This window comes from Giraffa tippelskirchi, chromosome 9 (assembly GCF_054371585.1).
Source record: "Giraffa tippelskirchi isolate mGirTip1 chromosome 9, T2T-mGirTip1v1.2.pri, whole genome shotgun sequence".
NCBI classification, from domain to species: Eukaryota; Metazoa; Chordata; class Mammalia; order Artiodactyla; family Giraffidae; genus Giraffa; species Giraffa tippelskirchi.
The window spans coordinates 86903547-86923722 of NC_137283.1; the positions used below are offsets into that span (position 1 = coordinate 86903547).

The 20176-nt window shown below is 34.1% G+C and overlaps 1 protein-coding gene and 1 long non-coding RNA gene across 5 annotated transcripts in view; one reads left to right on the forward strand and one right to left on the reverse strand.

Moving 5' to 3' along the window:
- The window catches only part of PHIP (PHIP subunit of CUL4-Ring ligase complex), a 143925-nt gene that overhangs the window by 58567 nt on the left and 65182 nt on the right, over positions 1-20176 (reverse strand). For all 4 annotated transcript variants that reach the window (XM_081530386.1, XM_081530388.1, XM_081530387.1 and 1 more), the window contains exons 16-23: positions 17137-17265; positions 15864-16089; positions 14458-14595; positions 13515-13698; positions 10325-10442; positions 6421-6561; positions 3714-3790; positions 790-1021 (exon numbers count right to left, since the gene is read on the reverse strand). In XM_081530386.1, coding sequence (XP_081386512.1) covers positions 790-1021; positions 3714-3790; positions 6421-6561; positions 10325-10442; positions 13515-13698; positions 14458-14595; positions 15864-16089; positions 17137-17265 — 1245 coding nt within the window. The remainder of the gene's footprint in view (positions 1-789; positions 1022-3713; positions 3791-6420; positions 6562-10324; positions 10443-13514; positions 13699-14457; positions 14596-15863; positions 16090-17136; positions 17266-20176) is intronic.
- On the forward strand, positions 10779-18970 carry LOC145521626 (uncharacterized). The gene is made up of 2 exons (XR_014065545.1): positions 10779-10932; positions 17798-18970. It is a non-coding gene; the product is annotated as an uncharacterized LOC145521626 (long non-coding RNA).

Consider the following 20176-nt stretch of genomic DNA (forward strand, 5'->3'; position numbering starts at 1 on the left):
TTCTACAGATAATAGCTTCCATTTAATTCTAAAAATGGCAGAGGTTTTTTAAAAAAAACTTCCGTTTGTTTCACCAAATGTACTTCCAACTTACAGTCTTTTGGGGACTAGACAATATGTCCCTTGTATTTCATTTCCTTTAGAGCAAAAGTTAAACAGTTCCTATTTTTAAAATATTCCGACTCCATAAGAACAGATCTTATTCCCATAACATTTATCCCTTTTCTTTGATCTGTCTCAAATTATTCACAGACTAAAGATGTAGCTATCAAACCAATACTACTGCCCTAAGGACTAGCAATGGCTCACAAGCTCTGCAAATGAAGGCTTGTTGCCATAGTAGTCTTTTCAGCAGTGATAGTCTGTAAGGATGGCTGAAAGGCAAAGGCAATTAAAGGCTAATAAAATGTTTTGTAGCATTATTTTTTTTACATAAACAAATTCTATTGGAGTCTCAAGAAAACTCTGCTCATGTTCTAAGATCAAATGCTCAATATATAACAATATGATAATAATTCTGCAAGTAAATACTCTCAAACGTTTCCTCAAAATTGAGGAAAACTAAACAGATCTCTACATGCTTTATTTTACTACTGTGTAAGTCTATGTTTTTTCTATTACTACTTAACCGGTATACCTGAACAATGTTTATGTTTATCTACTGCACTTTTAAAATGTGTAGTTTGTTTTCACAGAAAACATATATACATATAACATGTATAATATCTATGTATATAATTATATATATATAAATAAATATATAATATATATGTAAGTATATAACTCAACCTTTTGTTTTCTTTCTTTGGGCTTCTTTTTCTTTGGTGATACTGGTCCATCCTTTTCTTCATTTACTTTTTTCCTTTCCTTTTTAATCTGTTTTTGCTTCTGTTTTTCAGATTCTTCTTCTTCATCTGAACTGCTTTCTGCTTTCTTGGTTTTATGCTTAGGAATTTTCTTTGGTGGCTGCAGATTAATTCCGGCATCTGCTGTCCAGTCAGAATAATCACTGGAGTAGTCACTAAAAGGAAAGAAGGGATTTAAAAAATACACAGAGCAAGATACACGTTAAGACTTTGCTGTATGCACATGTAAAAAACACTCATAATAAAAAGTAATGGGCTTCCCTGGTGGCTCAGATGGTAAAGAATCTGCCTGCAATGCAGGAGACCCAGGTTCGATCCCTGGGTTGGGAAGATCCCCTGGAAGAGGAAATGGCAACTCATTCCAGTATTCTTGCCTGGAGAATTCCATGGACAAAGGAGCCTGGCGAACTACAGTCCATGGGGTCGCAAAGAGTCAGACACGACTGAGTGACCATGACAGAATAGTACATACTAAATGAACTAAAAATACATCCTAACTCCCAACTCATCTTCTAAATAGTTGCTTAGAAGTCTGCAGGCTTAACTTAGTTAAATATCTCCAAAATATTTTAGGATAAATGAGGCCTAGCTAAAGTAGTTCTAATTAAACAATGAATTTAAATACCATTTACAATTTTAACAAAAATATAGATTTCTGAGTGCTACATGTGTTCAAAATATTGTGGGGTCACAAAGGTAAGAAGCAGAGAGAGGGTCACTTTCCTCAATCCTCAACAACAGAAAGAGAGCTCTAGATAGCATAGGAGGGATCAACATTGAGGAAGAAGCATAGCGATTCCTTTTTCGAGGGTAGGTGGGCACTCTTGACATGCAAACTCCCATGGTAGGGCACTGGTGGCGTCATGGTAGCTAGATATCGACCTGGCAGGGTCAGAAGTATTCTATCCAGTGGGAAGATAGTGCCTGCAAACTTTACTAAGCATCTACATACACTCGAGGTGTATATTATGCTTCAAAGCATAGTAAGATTCAGAAAAATGCAGGCCTTAGTATCTTTTGTATTACTATCAATCACGTTTGCCATTGGTTGTATCTTACTGGAAACTCCAACAGATCTAAGCTTTACTAAACTGATGCTACAAAATAAAGAATCCAATTAAGTTGTCTTCTAATTTTAGAACATGAGAATATTTAATTACTTGACTTTTTAGTTTTATAAATATAATTGCCTTAATGGAATCTAAATTATACTATGTTAAAATCAATTATCAGGTTGCCTAGATTTACTGATGTATATCCTCACTTCTCTAAAAATATCGCTGACAAGGCTGAAGTCATATTTTTCTGGAGTTTTATTCTACTACCTCATCCCTCTGGCCCAACTTTCTTTTTTTATGGGCAATTTACCTTTTATCTCCCTAAGAATAATCATTGCAGATAAAAGTCAAATAATTAAGGTGTTTTCTAGTATGATTTTCATGACTTCATCTTAAAACTTAAAATTTTAAAGTTACATAAAAAACATTTTCAGATACTATTCTGGATATTTGGGAATACATCTGCAGGGCAAGCAGCTATCCAATTGGCCATACTGAACTTAGAACATCTATTTACACTGACCTCAGCCATGATCACTGTAAATGGCACTTGCCAAATTGCTCACTGTTGCTATTCTATGGAGCACTCAGCTCTTAAAGAAAATCTGCTGCTGCCAGAACAGAACTACAAATCCCAGAGGCCCATGTTCTTTACAATAGTTTCTCCAACAGCTGAAGTGAACACTGTTTTTTCAAAACAATAACCTCTATGCTGTTTCATGGTCTGAGATACAAGCACAACTTGTTTTACTGTGCTTCGCAGATACTGTAGCTTTTTTTCTTTCTTTTCTTCTTTACAAATTCAAGGTTTGTGGCAACCTGGCATCAAGCAAGTCTATTGGTGCCACTTTCCCAATAGCATTATTTTTAAATTAATGCTGTTTTAAAATGTTGAGTTTTTTTAGAGATAATGCTACTGCACACCTCACTGTCCAGTGAACATGTCATTTTTATACGCACTAGGAAAACAAAAACTCATGTGACTTGCTTTACTGCAATATACATTCTGGTGGTCTGGAGTAAAACCTGAGGTATTCCCAAGTATAACTATACTCTATTTCCACTGCTAAACCAAAAGAAAGTGAGTTTTTCTTCTGCTGTCTTGTTTTAAATACAGGAAACTACCAGACATAATGATGAACCCTTGCATATCCTTACTGGGAGCAACTACTGTGGAAACAGGAAAGTTCATGATAATAAGAGGTGAAGAGATTTTACACATAGCCTCCTGGTTTCTTTGGAATTTTAAGAACTAATGCTGTCAAGGAGGAAGTATCAAGGGCTAAATGTAATTACCATTCCCAAAAGCTCTACCTCTTTCTTGCTACTAAGACCTCACAATGTCAGACAAGGCCATTAAGCTCTGTAACAATATGAATCACCAGTTAATGGGGCTGAAGGAATCCTTGCTTACATGATCAAATCGGGTGGGAAAAACAGGAAAAAGGGAAAGCTTATTCTCATAGCCAGAAGAAAATACTACTAGCATTTAACAACTTCCACTATAAAAGATAGTTAATTCTACAAAATATCATTACTTTCATAATTTAATGCTTAAGTATTTCTCAAAATCAGTAATGAAACTAGCTTGTGGTTCACTATTACAAATAATAATAGCATTCAGAAGATAAAATATCAAACGAGGAAAAAAGTTAAAAGCATCACTTTGTAGATTGAGTTACAATTTTAAACCCAAAGGGACTCTGAACTATGTTTCTGAGAGAAAAGAATCTTTACCTTTCTAAAGAATTTACATTACTTGTGGGAAAAAAAAAATTCATTAAATTACCTAGAACTGCCATCACTGTGCCAAGCTCTCTCTTCTTCTTCAGACGTTCCACCACTGACAGCAACAACTTCACCTTCCTAAGAGATAGTGAATACATATTTTATTGTGTAGTTTTACAGAATAACTTTCTATGTGATTATATTAATAGAAAATATCAGTGATATCTAGCAGTATGAATATTATTAGGATATCTTATTAAAATCTGATTTAAATTAGTTGTAAAATACAAGTCTATTTTTATACAAAAATATACAAAGATAAATAATTATTAATAATGGATTCAGAGCAATCTCCTGGATGGATTAACTTTTTAAAGCCTCAAAACACAACTTCTAGATTGGGTAATACCAAACTTAAATTTAGGAACTTTTAGGTTTTATTTATTATAATTATTATTAAAATAGCTTTATCATATAAAAAAGAATATTCCAATTTAGGTATTATTTTATACACATAAGAAAGATTAAAAACTACCAAAACACTCTGTTTCTCTTTAGCAAATATTCACTGGTCAACACACGCTACTACCTGTGAAGCCATTTTCTTTGTAAAAATTGTTTTGTGGTCATAAAGTCTTGCTTCAATAAAAATGCTGATGCTAAGTCGCTTCAGTCGTGTCCGACTCTGTGCGACCCCATAGATGGCAGCCCACCGGGCTCCGCCATCCCTGGGGTTCTCCAGGCAAGAATACTGGAGTGGGTTGCCGTTTCCTTCTCCAGTGCATAAATGGGAAAAGTGAAAGTAAAGTCGCTCAGTCGTGTCCGACTCTTAGCGACCCCATGGATTATAGCCTACCAGGCTCCTCCGTTTTACTATATGTCAGAAACTGTTCTAAGCACTCTGTATATGTCATCCCATTTAATCTAGATAAAACAGTGACTGGTGAGAGGAAACAGATTTTTTTTCCCCAGTTACAAGTGATTTCTGAAATATATTTCATTATTTTATTCTATTTACACTATCCTACCATTTAAAAAAAATTACCTCATTATTTTAACATATTGAAATCTTTGGTTCTCTATTAACCAGCAAGTATAATACTGATTCTAGGGAAATAGGCTTTTTAATAAAAGAAACTAAAACTTCAAGAGGCTAAGAAATTTACCCAAGGCGGCACAATTAATAAGCAACAAAGCCTATTTTGAACTCAGGTCATTGTACTTCAAAGCTTAAACCCATTCTAACAAGAATGGTTCAGTGTGATTAATTGCTGGGTATATTCAGATAATTTTTCATGAGGATAATGAAATGTATTCTTTTACTAATCAAATATTACATTTTGGGGAGAAAAATTTTCCATTATGTCTTAAAAATGAAGAATGTAATTAACTTCCACAGAGCTTTGAAAATCAAGCAAATATGTAAAGATCAAAATCTATTAGCAAATTTTATTTAGCAAACAATCTCTGCTCACTGTAACTGAAAAGAAACTAAACAAATTATCTGATTATTTCCACTTTTATTATATTACTTCTTTAAAGAGGGAGAACAGAAACACACTTCTATATTCTAAATACAAAAAGGTACTATATGGAATTACAAAATATTCGAACCAAAAAATCCAAGATTGTTTCATTTTTAAAAAGTATATTGTGCCAAAGGTGATATTCTGTTCTCACTGTTCTCCTCTACAAACTTAAGGTGATAAACAAATTAGTTTTGAAGACAAATGAAAGAATTCATAATTTTCTTATGTAACATTTGTACCTGGAAATACATTTTTACTTGATTCGTAGTTTTAAAATTTTATAGAAACTTTTATTTAAAAGAATACTATAAATCTTTCCAAAATAAACACTTTATAATGCAAACAACTAGCACACACATATTTTATATTCTGTGGTATGTCAAGTTCATATAAAGAGTATGTTTTCTCTTTTTACCAGATTAAACATATCATTTTGTTCTGGCTATACTAGGACCTAAAGCCAGCGGAGACTTTTAAATTATGGTTCGAATACTCCCTTTGAGCTAATATAACCCTGTCCGTAGAGAGTATATGTGGAGAATCCCCACGCATGCCTGCCACTGCAAAACATAACATGACTTCAAAAATGTATAGCTGTTAACACTTCAGATCAGTCTTTGACTTAACTGTGAGTGAAGGGTAATAAGGAGAGTAGGGCAGGAGAAGAAAGACAGTTGTAAGTCTAAGTAAGCGTGATTTGTAAAGGCAAATGGACTGCCTTTGCTAAAAGAATATATAATTTTGTGGGGACAATGATATTTACGAAAATACTTATACATAAGGAGTATTTTAAAATTTACACCAAGAAAGCTATAAATTGGTACAGAGATTATAAAGTAACCAAAACTGTTGACTGTCTATTCATCAGCTGTATTATACAGACTAGAGCTTTACGGTATTAAAAAACTTGGTTTTGGAGTAAAAGGAACCTGAGTTTAATTCCCTGCTCTACCATTTAATAGTTAAGTAAATGTGTAATCTAAACATCTTTGAACTTCAGAGCTCTCATAATGGGAGTAATTAATTCAGATGCACTTGTTTTGTGGACCTGAGGTTATGAATAACTGTGCCATGCCTTGAACACACATTATGGTCTTCAGCTATCACTGTCATTTTAAGACCTAGATATACCATGTTTGAGCTACACCTAAAAATATATCAATGGATGCAAAGAATACAGGTTATATTTTAAAAAAGTAAAAATGAAAACAAAAATCTATCAATGTCCTGAGCTCTCACATCTGAAGAACTTGTGCCATTTTCTATCTCTTCTGAAGGTCTAGGAGTCTCTTCTAATGCAGATCTCGTGCGGTAATTGTGTTGATTTGCCTGCTGCTTTTTGGATTCTCCAAGATCCAAGAAATGTTCATGAGCATGATTCTGGAAAAAAAGTAACTTCAATTTATTTACAGTATGCTTCAAGAAAATGCTTTTTAAAAGTTACATTTTTTTCTCATTCATGTTTAAGATTACCACATAAGTAAACTATAATACCAGCTCAAGTATTTTAACATTAAGCTAAAACACAGGCTTGTGATAGGCTGAAACTTACTAGCTGATTGATAAGTTATAAAAACCTTTTTTTTAAATAAGGATTCATAAAAACAGACTAAGTCTAATATTGAACTCTCTTGTATCCACATCAAAGCTATAAAATAGATAAAGGAAAAAGGATCTCAGACTGTGAGGCATAAGTGATAGGCAGAGGGAAACTAAGAAACAAAACAGTGATCACAAAGCTAACTGGTCACTATGAGGGTTGGGTATCAAGGTAACTGGCTGTCTCTCTCCGGCTGCAGGCTAATGTGGGAAAAGTCTTCTACAGCAGAGGAAACAACTAAGAATAATCAAAATAAATGAGAGTACAACACAGTTACAGACATCAACAAACTCAAGAATTTACACCTGAAAAAGACACCCAACTAAAGAACATAAAAAATAAACGGAAAATACTAAAAATTACCTGCAAAAAAGAGATTGACGTCAGACTTACATATACATCATGCAATAAATCATACAATAAAAAAGGAACACTATCTTCAAAGTGCTAAGAGAAAATAGTTTTGAACCTTTTATTTATATCCTCACTTCTTTGAACCTGTAATTATATCCTCACTTTTTTCCCCCTCTCTCTTCTCATTGTTTTACAAGGATCTCAAAATTCTGTGACAGATTTCTGGTCAAGTTATTTCCATTAAAAAGTACTGCTTTAAAAACTAGTAATTTAAAATTGCCACACAGAGAAAAACAGATGGTCCACAAAACATTCTCCTTTCCTTCAAGGTTTTGGTATCATTGCTATCATTAATTGGTTTTTGCTAAATGACTGATCGAGACAAAACAGTCCTGAGACAGTTCTTCCACCACTGATGAAGCCTGGGGTGCCAGGTACTGGCGATGATATTCAGTTAGCCTTCTGAGCTTTCTGGGCACACACTATGACCTTGCCAGCTCTAGCTGCCTTCTTGTCCACTGCTTTGATGACACCATCGTAAATCTCTGTCTCATTCACAAATAGCAAAACGACCCAGAGGATAGTCAGAAGAGTTTTCAACACACAGGTGGCTTGCCTGGAACCTTATCAACAGTGGCAGGCAGCATCAACATCTTTCAAGAATTTGAGGCTATCTTTCAGAAGCTTCTTCAGTTCGGCAATCCTGCTATGTTAACTGCGGACAATACAGAAGAGGGACACAGCTGACTTGGCTTGGTTGGCTCAGGATAATCACTTCAGCTGTGAAGCTAGTTGCTTCCATCGATGGGTTACTTTTGCTCTCAGGAGCAACAACGCCATGGCAAGCATCTCTTGACAGACGTGTTCTTGACACTGATGTCTACACTGTCCTCAGAAAAGCTTCACTCAAGGCTTTAAGTGCACTTCAACAGACCTTTTTTTCACTTTAGTTGTAATGACAACTGTAGCAAAGGTGACCACATGCCAGATTTGAGAACCTCAGTCTCCAACTTGCCCACAGGGACAGGTCCAGTACTACCTGGAGGGGCAGGCACCAAGGGCTTGTCAGTCAGACAAGTTGGTGGCAGGATGCCATTCAGAGCTTTAAGCTTCACTGTTCCGTTGCTATTACCATCATTACAGGTGACTTTCCAACCCTTAAACCAAGACATGTTATTAGCACTTGGCTCCAGCATGTTGTCACCATTCCAATAAGAAACTGGCATAAACACTACTGTGTTGGGGTTGCAGACAATTTTCTTAATGTAAATCAATTCCTTAATATCTTCTTAACTCTTCTCACTTATAGGGTGGCTCAGTGGAACCCATTTTGTTAACACCAAACAAAAACTAACATTAGTCAAGTTCATGGTTATTTTAAGTAATTCTCTTATTCTCTTCAGAAAGTTTCAGGATATTTCCTTTTAGATGTTTTAAAATCTCACTATAATGTGCTTAATTAAGGTTTTATATCTTTATATTTTACGTTATTTTTTCTTTATTTTAGTTGGCATACTATGCATTTGCTCAGAGATTAATTCTGGAAAATTTTGGTTCACTATTTTTTTCAACTCTTTGCTCCCTCTGTATGTCGTTCTCTTCTTCGAAGACTCTTACTAAATAAAGCTTTTTTACTACGTACTTCTAGTGTGTATGTATGTGTGTATACAACACACACGTACAAAAACACATATATACATGGTTCTCACATTTCCCTCATTCTCTCCATTATTTTATCCCTTGTTGATAAACAGGGATAACAGTTTTTCTGCATTCACTCATACAACTCCCCTACACAGTCAGTACCCTCTATTATTAGAGGAAAAAAATTAATGCAACTCTGAGGTGTAAGGTAGCACCTCACAATTCATACATCTGTGATTATCAATGTTATCAGTCGTGTGGTAAGTGCTTTCAAACCTTTTTCCATTCTCATAAAATTTGAAAAACAAAAATGAGGTCATGTTATTGTTACACTTGCTTTTTTTCACTAAACAAATACATCATGAGTATTTCTCCACAGCAATGGAGTGAACTCTAACTTCTTTAAAAAAAAAAAAACTATTATATTCCATGTATACATGTCATGACATCCTAACTTTCTTCCACCAATAGACACTAAAGTTATTTCAGTTTTTGCCATCAGAGACAATAAATATCTGCATGCACACAAACATACGAACATTCACATCAATCCTTTCCTTTCTAAAAAAAAGTCTTTGAAGAACCACTGTTCGATTAAAAGATAAGCACATCCTTTTAACTTTACAGCTATTACCATATCCTATCCATAAAAGTGGTAGCAATAGCTTACAATTATTATTCATGTCCCCACATCCTTGGAGTCAGAAGAAAGGAAATTAAAACTAGGCATGCTTTCCAGCCACCATGAAAACAACCACCACCACAACCAACAAAAAACTTAAAAAAGAAAAAATTATTTCAAATTATACTAATAAATTCTAGCAGGGTGGGGTCCTACTGTTCTACAGGAAAACATAAAGTGGCAAGGACTACTTAAGTTCTGCAAAGGGTTACAAAACAGAAGAGAGAGTTATAATAAAGGAGACTACTTCAGAACATCTGAGGAGCTCAGATAAGAGGACAGGTCAAGAGACCAGTCATCCTTTGACACTCCAGCAGTCAAGTCCATCTCTCTTCCAGATTAGGGCATAACCAACTGAAATCCACTGGACTGAAAATTTTTTCCACAGTAGGATGACAGAAAAACCAACAGGGCAAACTAGTAGGGACAATTTACCTCTCTTAATGGAGAAAATGAGAACTATTATTTATAGCAGCATAGCTGACTGCAGTAACAAATTGGTGCAAAACAGTGAAGTAAAAAAAAAAAAAAAAAGTAGGACAAAAATTTAAACCAAACCACTGTTTTAGAGTGTGCCACCAAAGGCAAAACTGAAAAAAGATCTTGCTTAGGCTTAAGGTATAAATTTATTAGATTTAACAGGCATATTACAACTGGAATTTGAGGCAAATGTACACTAGAAAGTACGACATGTATAAAGATTCAAAGATAATCTAAAGATAACTGAGAATTAACTATGTTAACTTTATTTCATTAGTTAAATAGCCTGTCTATAATGTTCACATCTTTAATTACAAAACCCCCTTTCAATGGTCATTATATTAATAAAGCAAATATTAAACATCAAAGTAACCACTATTTACCTTTGAGACAGTGGGCATTTTATTCTCTTTTGGAACGGTCAAGTGCTTTCTTTTCTCTTCTGATCTATAAGTCTTTATTTCTTCTTCTCCCTTTGCAGTTCTCCATTCTTCTTGCCTACTGAAAGAGAATTCAAAGCCACATATCCTAATCCATAATTTCTGTAACTGATTTCTCCCCAAAGGAAATGTCAGGCATCAGTTTTCTTTTCAGATGAGGTATGTCATAAAGATTTCTGAGCTTAAATTCAGAGACTGTGAGTTCTGAACATTTAGTATTAAATGACTGGATGTCTTTCCAGTAGGAAAGAAAGACTGTTCACTTGAACTTGATACTATCGTTTCTGCTATGGTCTTTGGCAAATAAAGTTTAAGGATCTAGGAACATTGTCAAACATTAAAAACAATTTAATTATGACAGTGTTGGGCTTATGCTGTGATAATCTTAATGTGTCACAGAGACAGTTGGAATCTTCAAACAAACAAACAAAGGCACAACAGATCTTTGAGGGAGATCTACTATTAACTCCAGAAGCCCTGAAATAACTACATTCTCTCCAATGAAAGGAAGCTCAGGCCTCAGTCACTGAAAAACCTTCAACTCTATCCAGGTATCAAGCTCTTGAGCAATAGAAGTTTTGAGGAACATTAACTGTGAAGTTTAATTTCATAGAACCTGAACTCACAAGGACAAGAGAATTTTTTTAGAATTTTAAACCCTTAAAACTTCAAAGTTTCTGAACTGCAAGGGTATTTAATCTCTGAACTTTAATTCTTCCTTGGAGATAACACAGTTGGAAGGAAGTTAATATTCAAACTTGGAAGTGCTCTATAATGTTGATACTTTATTACTAGGGTGAATTAATGCTGTCATTTTATACTTAACTGCAGAACCTCTAATGCAGATGGTTGGAATTCTGAATGGAAATGAGTGAACTTAAATCTTGTGATAAGAATAGCCTTGGATTTAATTTTGTTTGTTCTTAATTTTTTTTAATAAACTTTTTATTGAGATAACTGTAGATTTACACACAGTTCTAAGAAAGAATACAGAAAGGTTCCTTGTATCCTCTACCCAGTGTCCTCCAATGGTGCTATCTTCTAAAATTATCGTACAACATCATAACCTGGATCTGGATATTGAATACAATCCACTGATATTCAGAATCACCCAGTTTTATTCTACTCGTGTATGTGTGTATTTAGTTCTATCCAAGTTTATCACATGTGTAGGTTTCTATATCCATTGCCCCGATCAAGATACAGAACATTACCACAAAGATCCCTTGTGTGCCTTGTTAATCATCATATCCGCCTTATTCTTCTCCTCAGCCCCTCCTCCCCACAATGTCTAGCAACCACTAGTCTGTTCTCTTATCTCTATAGTTTTGACATGTCAAGACTAGTCCCTGAACGGAATGCATTCTAGCCCTCAAGATTCAATCAAGATGTGTATCAATACGTTGTTTCTGTTTAATGAAGTCGTATTCTATGGTGTGGATAGTCTGTAGTTTGATTATACACTCACTGAAGGACATCTAGGGTACTCCTAGGTTTTGGCTATTACGAATAAAGCTGCTATACATTTGTGTAGAGGTTTTTGGGTTAAAATAAGTTTAATTTCTTTGGGGGTAAGTTCCTAAGAGTGCAATCAATGGATCTTGTGATAGTCTAGGTTTCTATGAAAATGCCAAACTTTTCCAGAGGGGCTTCACTGTTTTACACACACTGCTGGTGGTAGGAAGAGTGAACTAATTTCACTGGGATGCTCTAGAAGGAAAATCCATTTTAGAATGGCCCAGTTCTATGCCTATTTGTAATGTATACATTCTGCTCTGCATTTTAAAGAGGCAAACCACTGCCTCACATGGAGAGAAATACCGTGGCCCAGTGCTACCTGTGTTAAAGTTCAGTATAAGGAAGCAAACATTCATGCAGATAAAAGTTATGTTCTTCACAGCTGCATCAATAATAAAGTAATATTCTGATTTCCTATTTTATTCTTCTGAGTTCTTTTTCAAGTAGTCAGATCTGTTTTTAAAATGATGGGTGTTACTTACTGCACCCTCTTCAAACCTTAACATTAGAATTAACAAGTAGACATGAATATAACTAAAAATACACTAAGTTAATTTTTATTAAGAACATCTGAGTGTGCTTGTCATCAGATAAAATTATGGTTCAAATTTAAACTTTAGGTGTATAATCCTAAAAAACTTAAAACAAATCTGAGGTATCATTCAATCAAAAAAGCAAAATCAGATTAAAAATATTTTAACTATACAATTACTCTTTTAAAGAACTAGACAATCCGAAAATCAAATTTGATCCTATTTTTTATTACAGTACAGTATTAAAATATGCAGTAAGTGTTAGTTGGGGTTCAAATGGACCTCATTCATGAGTATTTCATTACTAAAGAATCAAAAGGAATTGGATACAAACTTCTCTCACACCAAGGACCTTAAGAATAGGATTACATTAAATCAACACTTTTTAATTTTACATGTATACTTTTAAATGGGCTTCCCCAGTGGTTCAGCTGGTAAAGAACTCGCCTGCCAATGCAGGAGATGCAGTAGACATGGGTTTGATTCCTCGGTCGGGAAGATGCCCTGGAGGAGGATACCTACTCCAGTATTGTTGCCTTGAAAATATAGACAGAGGAGCCTGGTGGGCTATGGCCCACGGGGTTGCAAAGAGTGAGACATGACTGAAGCCACTGAGCACACACACTATATTTTTCAATATAAAAAAAAAATCAATAATAACCTATCAATAAAAAATGTATTTTCATTATGCCTGTGAATGACATGGTGTGAATGATTAGTAAAATCCATAAAAAATTCAGTTGTAACAAACTTTATGAAATGTGTTTTAAGATACAGTTAAATAAGACAAACTAAAGTTCAAATATGCTACTCAGTAAAATCTCCTATATTTGTTCAAGCCAAATTTATAACTCCCTCCATTCACTTTAACAACTCTTACCCCGCCAAGTATCATTTACTTGAATCATCCTAGAAAGGGACATTTACTGAAATTTAACTTTTCTCCAGAGTCATGAATAGTTTAAAACATTAGCTCTTTTCAGATAAATTTAAGACAAATTAAAGCTGGAAAGGTACTCTGAAGACCAACTCAAAATGAATACAAACAACTGCGGTACATCACAATTCTTGACTCCCCTTACCTGGCTACACCAGATGACAGCTCAGGCACTACCACCCTTCGGCTCCAAGCTACAAGATCCCGCTCTGTGGCTATTTCACTTCTTGGTGCATTACTGTGCATCTGCCGTACACCTTCGATTTGACCACTACGCCTTAGTCCTACATTAGGTGGTGAATGAACCTCTGAGGTAGAACTTGTAGAGCCTAAGAGCAAAAATTAATATAGAAAGCTCTATTTAGAGATATTTCTCCATTAGCTTATAACAGGAAACAAACAAACAAAAAAATCAGGAGAAAAAAAATCCATACTATCTTTCACATGAAACTTCATACTATGGCAAATAATCAAATTACTAAATCAGGAACTAAACCACAAACAAAAGCTTAATGAAAACAAAACAAGGTTGTTTAGTTGACCAGGTAAGTTAATGAATTATAACTACTGACTATTTATCTCCAAAGATGTAAAATCGTTATTTTTAAAAGATGCCCACTGTATGTTTTGGGGAAAACCATGTAAGAAGCAAAAACAGACAAACCCAAAGACATTTATGATTCATAAATTTGCTTTAAATTTTCTCTAAAATTTAGTAATATACAACAATAAGGGTGGTGAGACGTTCAAGAATGTGGCTTTGAATGTATTCCACTATCGAAGAAATTTATTCAAGAACTTTATTTGAAGAAATTTATTTTTAACATTATTCTAAGTTAAACATGTTCATCACAAGAAATTTGCAAGAATGTACCTATTAAACAACTCATTGTCCATAGTTTGAAACCCTATATTATGAACACTTTCTTAGATCATTAAATATTCTTCAAAAGCATGATTATGCTTATTTTGGCAGTCAAATAGTTCATATCATGGATTTACTATATTTGTTAAATTGCTTCTCCAGTGTTGTAGGTTTAGACTGTTTTAATTTTTTAAACATTGCACTTGAAATAGTCACTGCTTACCTCTACTTAAACGGCTGGTATTACTGATAGCTGCTTCACCAGAACGTCTCAGGTCTTGCTCCTGCTGTAGTCTTTGAATCATACTGTCCAGTGGGCTGATCTCCTGGTTTGCTTGCTGACTTAAAACTTGATTCAGTCCTATGTAAATCACAAAAATGCTAAGGATACCTCAAACCATTTCATTCATCAACCTCACTTTAAGTCCAGAATTAAATACAAATTTTGCTTGAATAAAAGACTTAAAACGAGCAACTGTAAATGATAGGGGAGAGAGAGGAAAAAAAAAAGGAAACATACCCCCTTCAAATTTAATTATTAAAAATAACAAAGATGACAGAACTTTTACTAAGTGTTTACCATGATTCAGGTACTCAAAATCCTTACAATACCACAATCCCACAGGTATTATTAATTCCACTTTATAGACAAAGTGGAATTAATAATACCTATAAAATGGTATCTATAAAGCAGAATTAATAGTACCTATGGGATTATGGTGTTATATTATACCATGGTTTTATATATGGTATTATAAAGTGAAAAACCAAAATTAACTATTCAAAGTCATATATCCAGTTAAGTGGCAAACAAGGATTTAATCTGAGATCTTCTTTAAAAAAAAAAAGGCAAACCTGATTACCCACTTTCTCAAAAATCTTTAACGCTTCATTCAACAAATTTCTTATTGTCAACAAAGAAAATGATGAGAAAAGCAACTCCCATTTGAATCTTCAACTAATTTAACGTTAACTTTCACTCTCCAAAACAGCAACACTTTTCATCCCTATTTTGCTTTTAAACTTTTAAAAGTCGATCACTCACTTCTTAAAACAATCTTCAATGTGAATAGGCTATCTAGTCTTATTCTCTCTCTCACATCACACTATATTATTTGCCTTAATAACACTCATCATGATTAACTATATATTTGTTTATAACTGTTTACAAACCTATCTCACTCCATAAGAACAAGGAATGCATTTGTTTAATTCACTACTGAATACCACAGCTTAGCAAGTGTCAGGGACAGAGGAAATTCACAATGTATGTTGCCAAATGAATAAATGAACTGACTGATCCCACACCAAACACAGACTTACCCTATTAATCCCCAGAAGGTTATAAATAGATATAGCCCCAAATTAATTAAACCTCCAATGTTCTTTACTTGTCTTACAATACAGAGGAGCCTGGTAGGCTACAGTCCATGGGGTCGCAAAGAGTCGGACACGACTGAGCAACTTCACTTTCACTTAAGTATTTATTCGAAGAACTTTTTAAAAGAGTACAAGAAATCATTTTACTCCTCATTTGTTCGAAACAATTAAAAACAAAGTTCTACCCAATTATCCATTTTAAAAGATTTCAAAAGGAAAATTTGGATGTCTATTCAAATGATCATTTACCTGAGGAAGTTACCCCCATTTGAGGGATGAGCTGCTCCTCCCTGCAATTTTCACGACCAGGAACTAATCTCTGATATCTTGATGGATGAGGATTACCATCAACATCAACCAAAAAAGGGGGTGGCATGAGATGAGGTGCTTGCTGAGTCTGTTCATCTAATACAAAATTGTTGGCATCACGGATAAGGGGCCGATAATCACTATGAAAGAACATCTGATCTGCAATCTATAAAAAGAAAGGCCCATAAAAGATTGGACAAAGGAAAATTTATCATTATAGATTTCTAATAGAAGGCAAACATTTAAATATAAACCATGGTATTAAACAATATAAAAGAATATTATTTTCTTGAATTGTAAGTAAATCTTTATCTGTACTTTCTGCATTAAATTTTATGATTAGAAAAGTAGATACTGTGATTTTCCCCTTGAACAAGAAGAGACTGTATTCATAAAAAACATTTAAAGTAACATAATTTGAAATTAGATGGTAAAATTAAATCCAGGCATAAATCTTTCAACAGTACTTTTACTTTCCCAAAGCTACCATGATTTATCTTGTTTTAAAAATGACTACGTATGGTCATTTGATTTAGTATTTTACAATGAAAAATCAATTTATTCTTTGAATTAAACTCTTCAATGAAACCAAATACAATTTAAGAAGATCCGTAAGTATACAGTAAGTATGGTTTATATAATAATATTAAAAACATCTGTAAGATTTCTGAAATAAAAATTCATACCTAACACATCTAACTTCAAAATTTTATCTTTAATTTGGATTTCTTAAACTTGAACTTCCATTTTTATTATAATGTTTTAAACAACTCTACCACAAATAAACAATTTAAATCTTCTAGTCACTAATCTCAGATAGGATCTTTAATATTTTTAAAAACTTAGCTACCATTAAAGTAGGCCATACATTTTTTGAGAACCACATAAAAGCCACAGAATTATACCCAGATAAGTGCATATTATCCACACAGTAAAACATTTTACATAATTTCAACAAATCCCTTTATGAACATCTCCCATATATATATATAAATAAAAATATATAAATAAAAGCTATATCTTATATACCCCAACCTAAGAACCGCTATCTAGATTGTTCTAGCTGGCTACGTAAAGTTATTTTTTCTGAAATATAAAAAGTGTAACTTCCCTCCATGAAATATAACCCCTAAACATCTATGGATTTAAAAGCAAGCAAACAAACAAACAATTATAAGGAGTACATATAGAGAGAGGCATCATCATACTTTACCTTGTCATATTTGCTACTGGAGCCAAAGCCAAAAATTAAAAGATGTCCGTGAGAGTCTGTGCATGCAAAATGCTGACCATCAGGAGAGCATTTGCAGTCAAATACTGCACCGTGTCCTTGGCCTTCAATCTGAAATGTATTTAACCAACAATCAGAAAACTGCATTAAAATATAAAGAGCTGATTGGTGACTACTGTTACTAAAATTCTATGGTAAAAGATATGTAAGTAAATATCCTATTGAAGTAAAGATAAAACACAGTATAGTACAAAATTTGAAGTGCCAGATTAAAAGCCTCGAAAACCAATGTATTAGCTTTATCCATAGACCAGACACAAGGCAGGAAATAGAACACCACCATTCTCCCCCACCCATAGAATTCTGCTTCATGTCTTTAACCCAGATTTAAAATGTAATTGCACCTTACAGTCCATCTTATCTGTATTTAATCAAGCTGTTTCAGCAAAGGCTGACAATGTGGAGTAACTGTAGTGATTTTTGTAACACTTGAAGCAATAGCCAGAGATCACTGCTCACAAGACACTAAATTTTCCTTTTTGGTAATAAATTCCCTTGATGGTCTGACTCATTTTTTAAATGGTGAATTTCAAAGGTTAAAGAAAAGGTTTTTTTTACCTGATAATTGTTTTCTGTTTTCCAGTTCCATTAATCCAGAACGAATGGGTTTCTCCCTGCAACCTGTCAATCAAACAGAGGTGGCCAATCACCACTCTGAATTTTTTGCTCTCAGTGCTTCTTCAGACTATGTTCCAGTTGAAAACTTCTTTAGCAGTGTTCTGAAAGAGGTAAAAATTCTACCCTATCTAAAGCACATCTAGGGACTGAATTTCAGAAAACAACTAAAATAGGGAGTTGACTCCCTAACAAATAACAACTAAGGATGATTTTCAACAAATGTGACTGGATTTCTGGATTAGCAGAATCGGAACACACACACATTATCAGGTAAGAAATACCTCCTCTCTGTTCCGGTATCCACTGATCTAGAACAAATTGAGTTTTATTAGTAATATCCCAAAATCCCAGTAAATGCTTGGAAAAGAAAGAAGTGGTAATTTTCTGTAGTGTTAAAAATATGGCATAGGGATGAATGTATAGTTCACCAAGTACAGAGTGAAATTAAAACTCAGAAGAATAGTTGACTTCTCAAGGAAGAATAGTTGACTTCTCGAGGCAAGTTTGCATTCTGGTCAAAAGAGAAAATGTTCTAAAAGGAAGGGCTCTGCCTAAGAAGTTTCCATAGTACAAAAAACAGGTCTACCTCAAAAAGAAAACTGGTTTTTCCTCTGGCTTGTCGAAAAGAAGGAATGAGGACACTGGTGCTTACTAACGCTGTTCTGAATGGTGATAATAATGGAAAAGCAATAACTTTTCTCAAAATTTACTCACATGAAAGAAACTTGGTGAAACAATCTATGTCTAATACACTAAAAGATATACATGAAAGCAAGAAAATGAATGAGTAAAACAGGATCATTTCCTGGTTGTGAAGAATCTTGGAGGATAAGATAACAGAGGAAGGAACTGATTCCAACTCTACTTTAAAACTATTCAAAAATGAGAAAGAGAAGAACTACTTCTCCAAATCAACCTACGTGTGTTAGTAGCCAGACAGCTTTGTATTCTCTAAAACATGGAAGGCTACAACTAGAAATGTCTGGATTCACATCTCTATTTTTCAGTGCTGTCTAGGGAAATAAAACATTACATGAACTGTTATAAATGAATAACTAATCACATGAACAAAGTTTACCTCTAAATAGAATTTTACATAAGAAACTCAAGACAAAGAATTAAAACTGTCTTGACCATGTGTTGTCGTATTTTATTTACCTCAATTCCCTCAAAATTTCATAAAAGACAAACAGAAAACAAACAAACAAAAACCCCAACTACTTTATAAATCTTACATAATAAATGCTTCCAGAACTATAATATTATTGTAAGTCTAAGTTTCCAATTCTAAGTATGCAATAGAACAGAGGAAGGAAGAGATCTGCAAGTCTGACTCAGCAATGCTAAAGGATATCTGACAGACACTCCTAAGTATGGCATCCTTCATACAATGTTTAGGCAATCCTGCTCTACATTTTCCTTTCAGGGTGGTTGGGGGAAAGTTGTCACAGGGATTAATCGACCCTATATCCGTGCTATCTATCAATGTTTACAGTTAGCAGAAGATCTCTAAAAGAATACTTGGGAGAGGTGAACTTTCAAAAAAGCAAACAAAAAAATAGCAATCCTATTAAAGATCACTGTTTTCCTATACAGTAACACATGCCATTGTGAATATGGCACAATGGTACTGATTTTCTTGGGATAAGCCATCTGTATAACTCCAGAGTTACGAAGAATACGAAATTGTACTTCAAAAGTACATTATTTGGATTAACTATTCACTAAGGAAAATAGATCTGCTCTACTTACAAACCAATTAGAAAAGGTGCCCATCACCACCTTATTTAAAATGCCAAATTTACCTTTAGAAAAAGGCCCTTAGATAATAAACAGTCCTAACTACAAAACGCAGTCTAGGCTTTGTAGTTGATACAAAGTAGGAAAATATTTTCCTATATAATTAAATAGGGCTTTCCCAGGTGGTGCAGTGGTAAAGAATCCACCTGACAATGCAGGAGACGAAAGAGATGTGGGTTTGATCCCTGGGTCTGGAATAATCTGAGGAGGAAATGGAGACCCACTTCAGTTTTCTTGCCTGGGAAATTCCACTGATAAAGGAGCCTGGCAGGCTACAGTCCATGGACTTGCAAAGAGTTGGACATGATGAAGCGTGCACACACACATATATAACTAAATATACCCTAGCTATTTTTATGATTTATGCTATGATTAACTATGCCAACCACAAAATATAGTTAAATACTTCTCTTTGAAAAGAAATCTTTTTCAGATTCTTCTTAAACCAGGGTCAGGATATTTATGATTAAGAATTCTTAAAAAAAAAGAATTCTTAATGAAGGCAGTGTTTGAATATGCATGTGTAACTAGAAATCAATGAGAC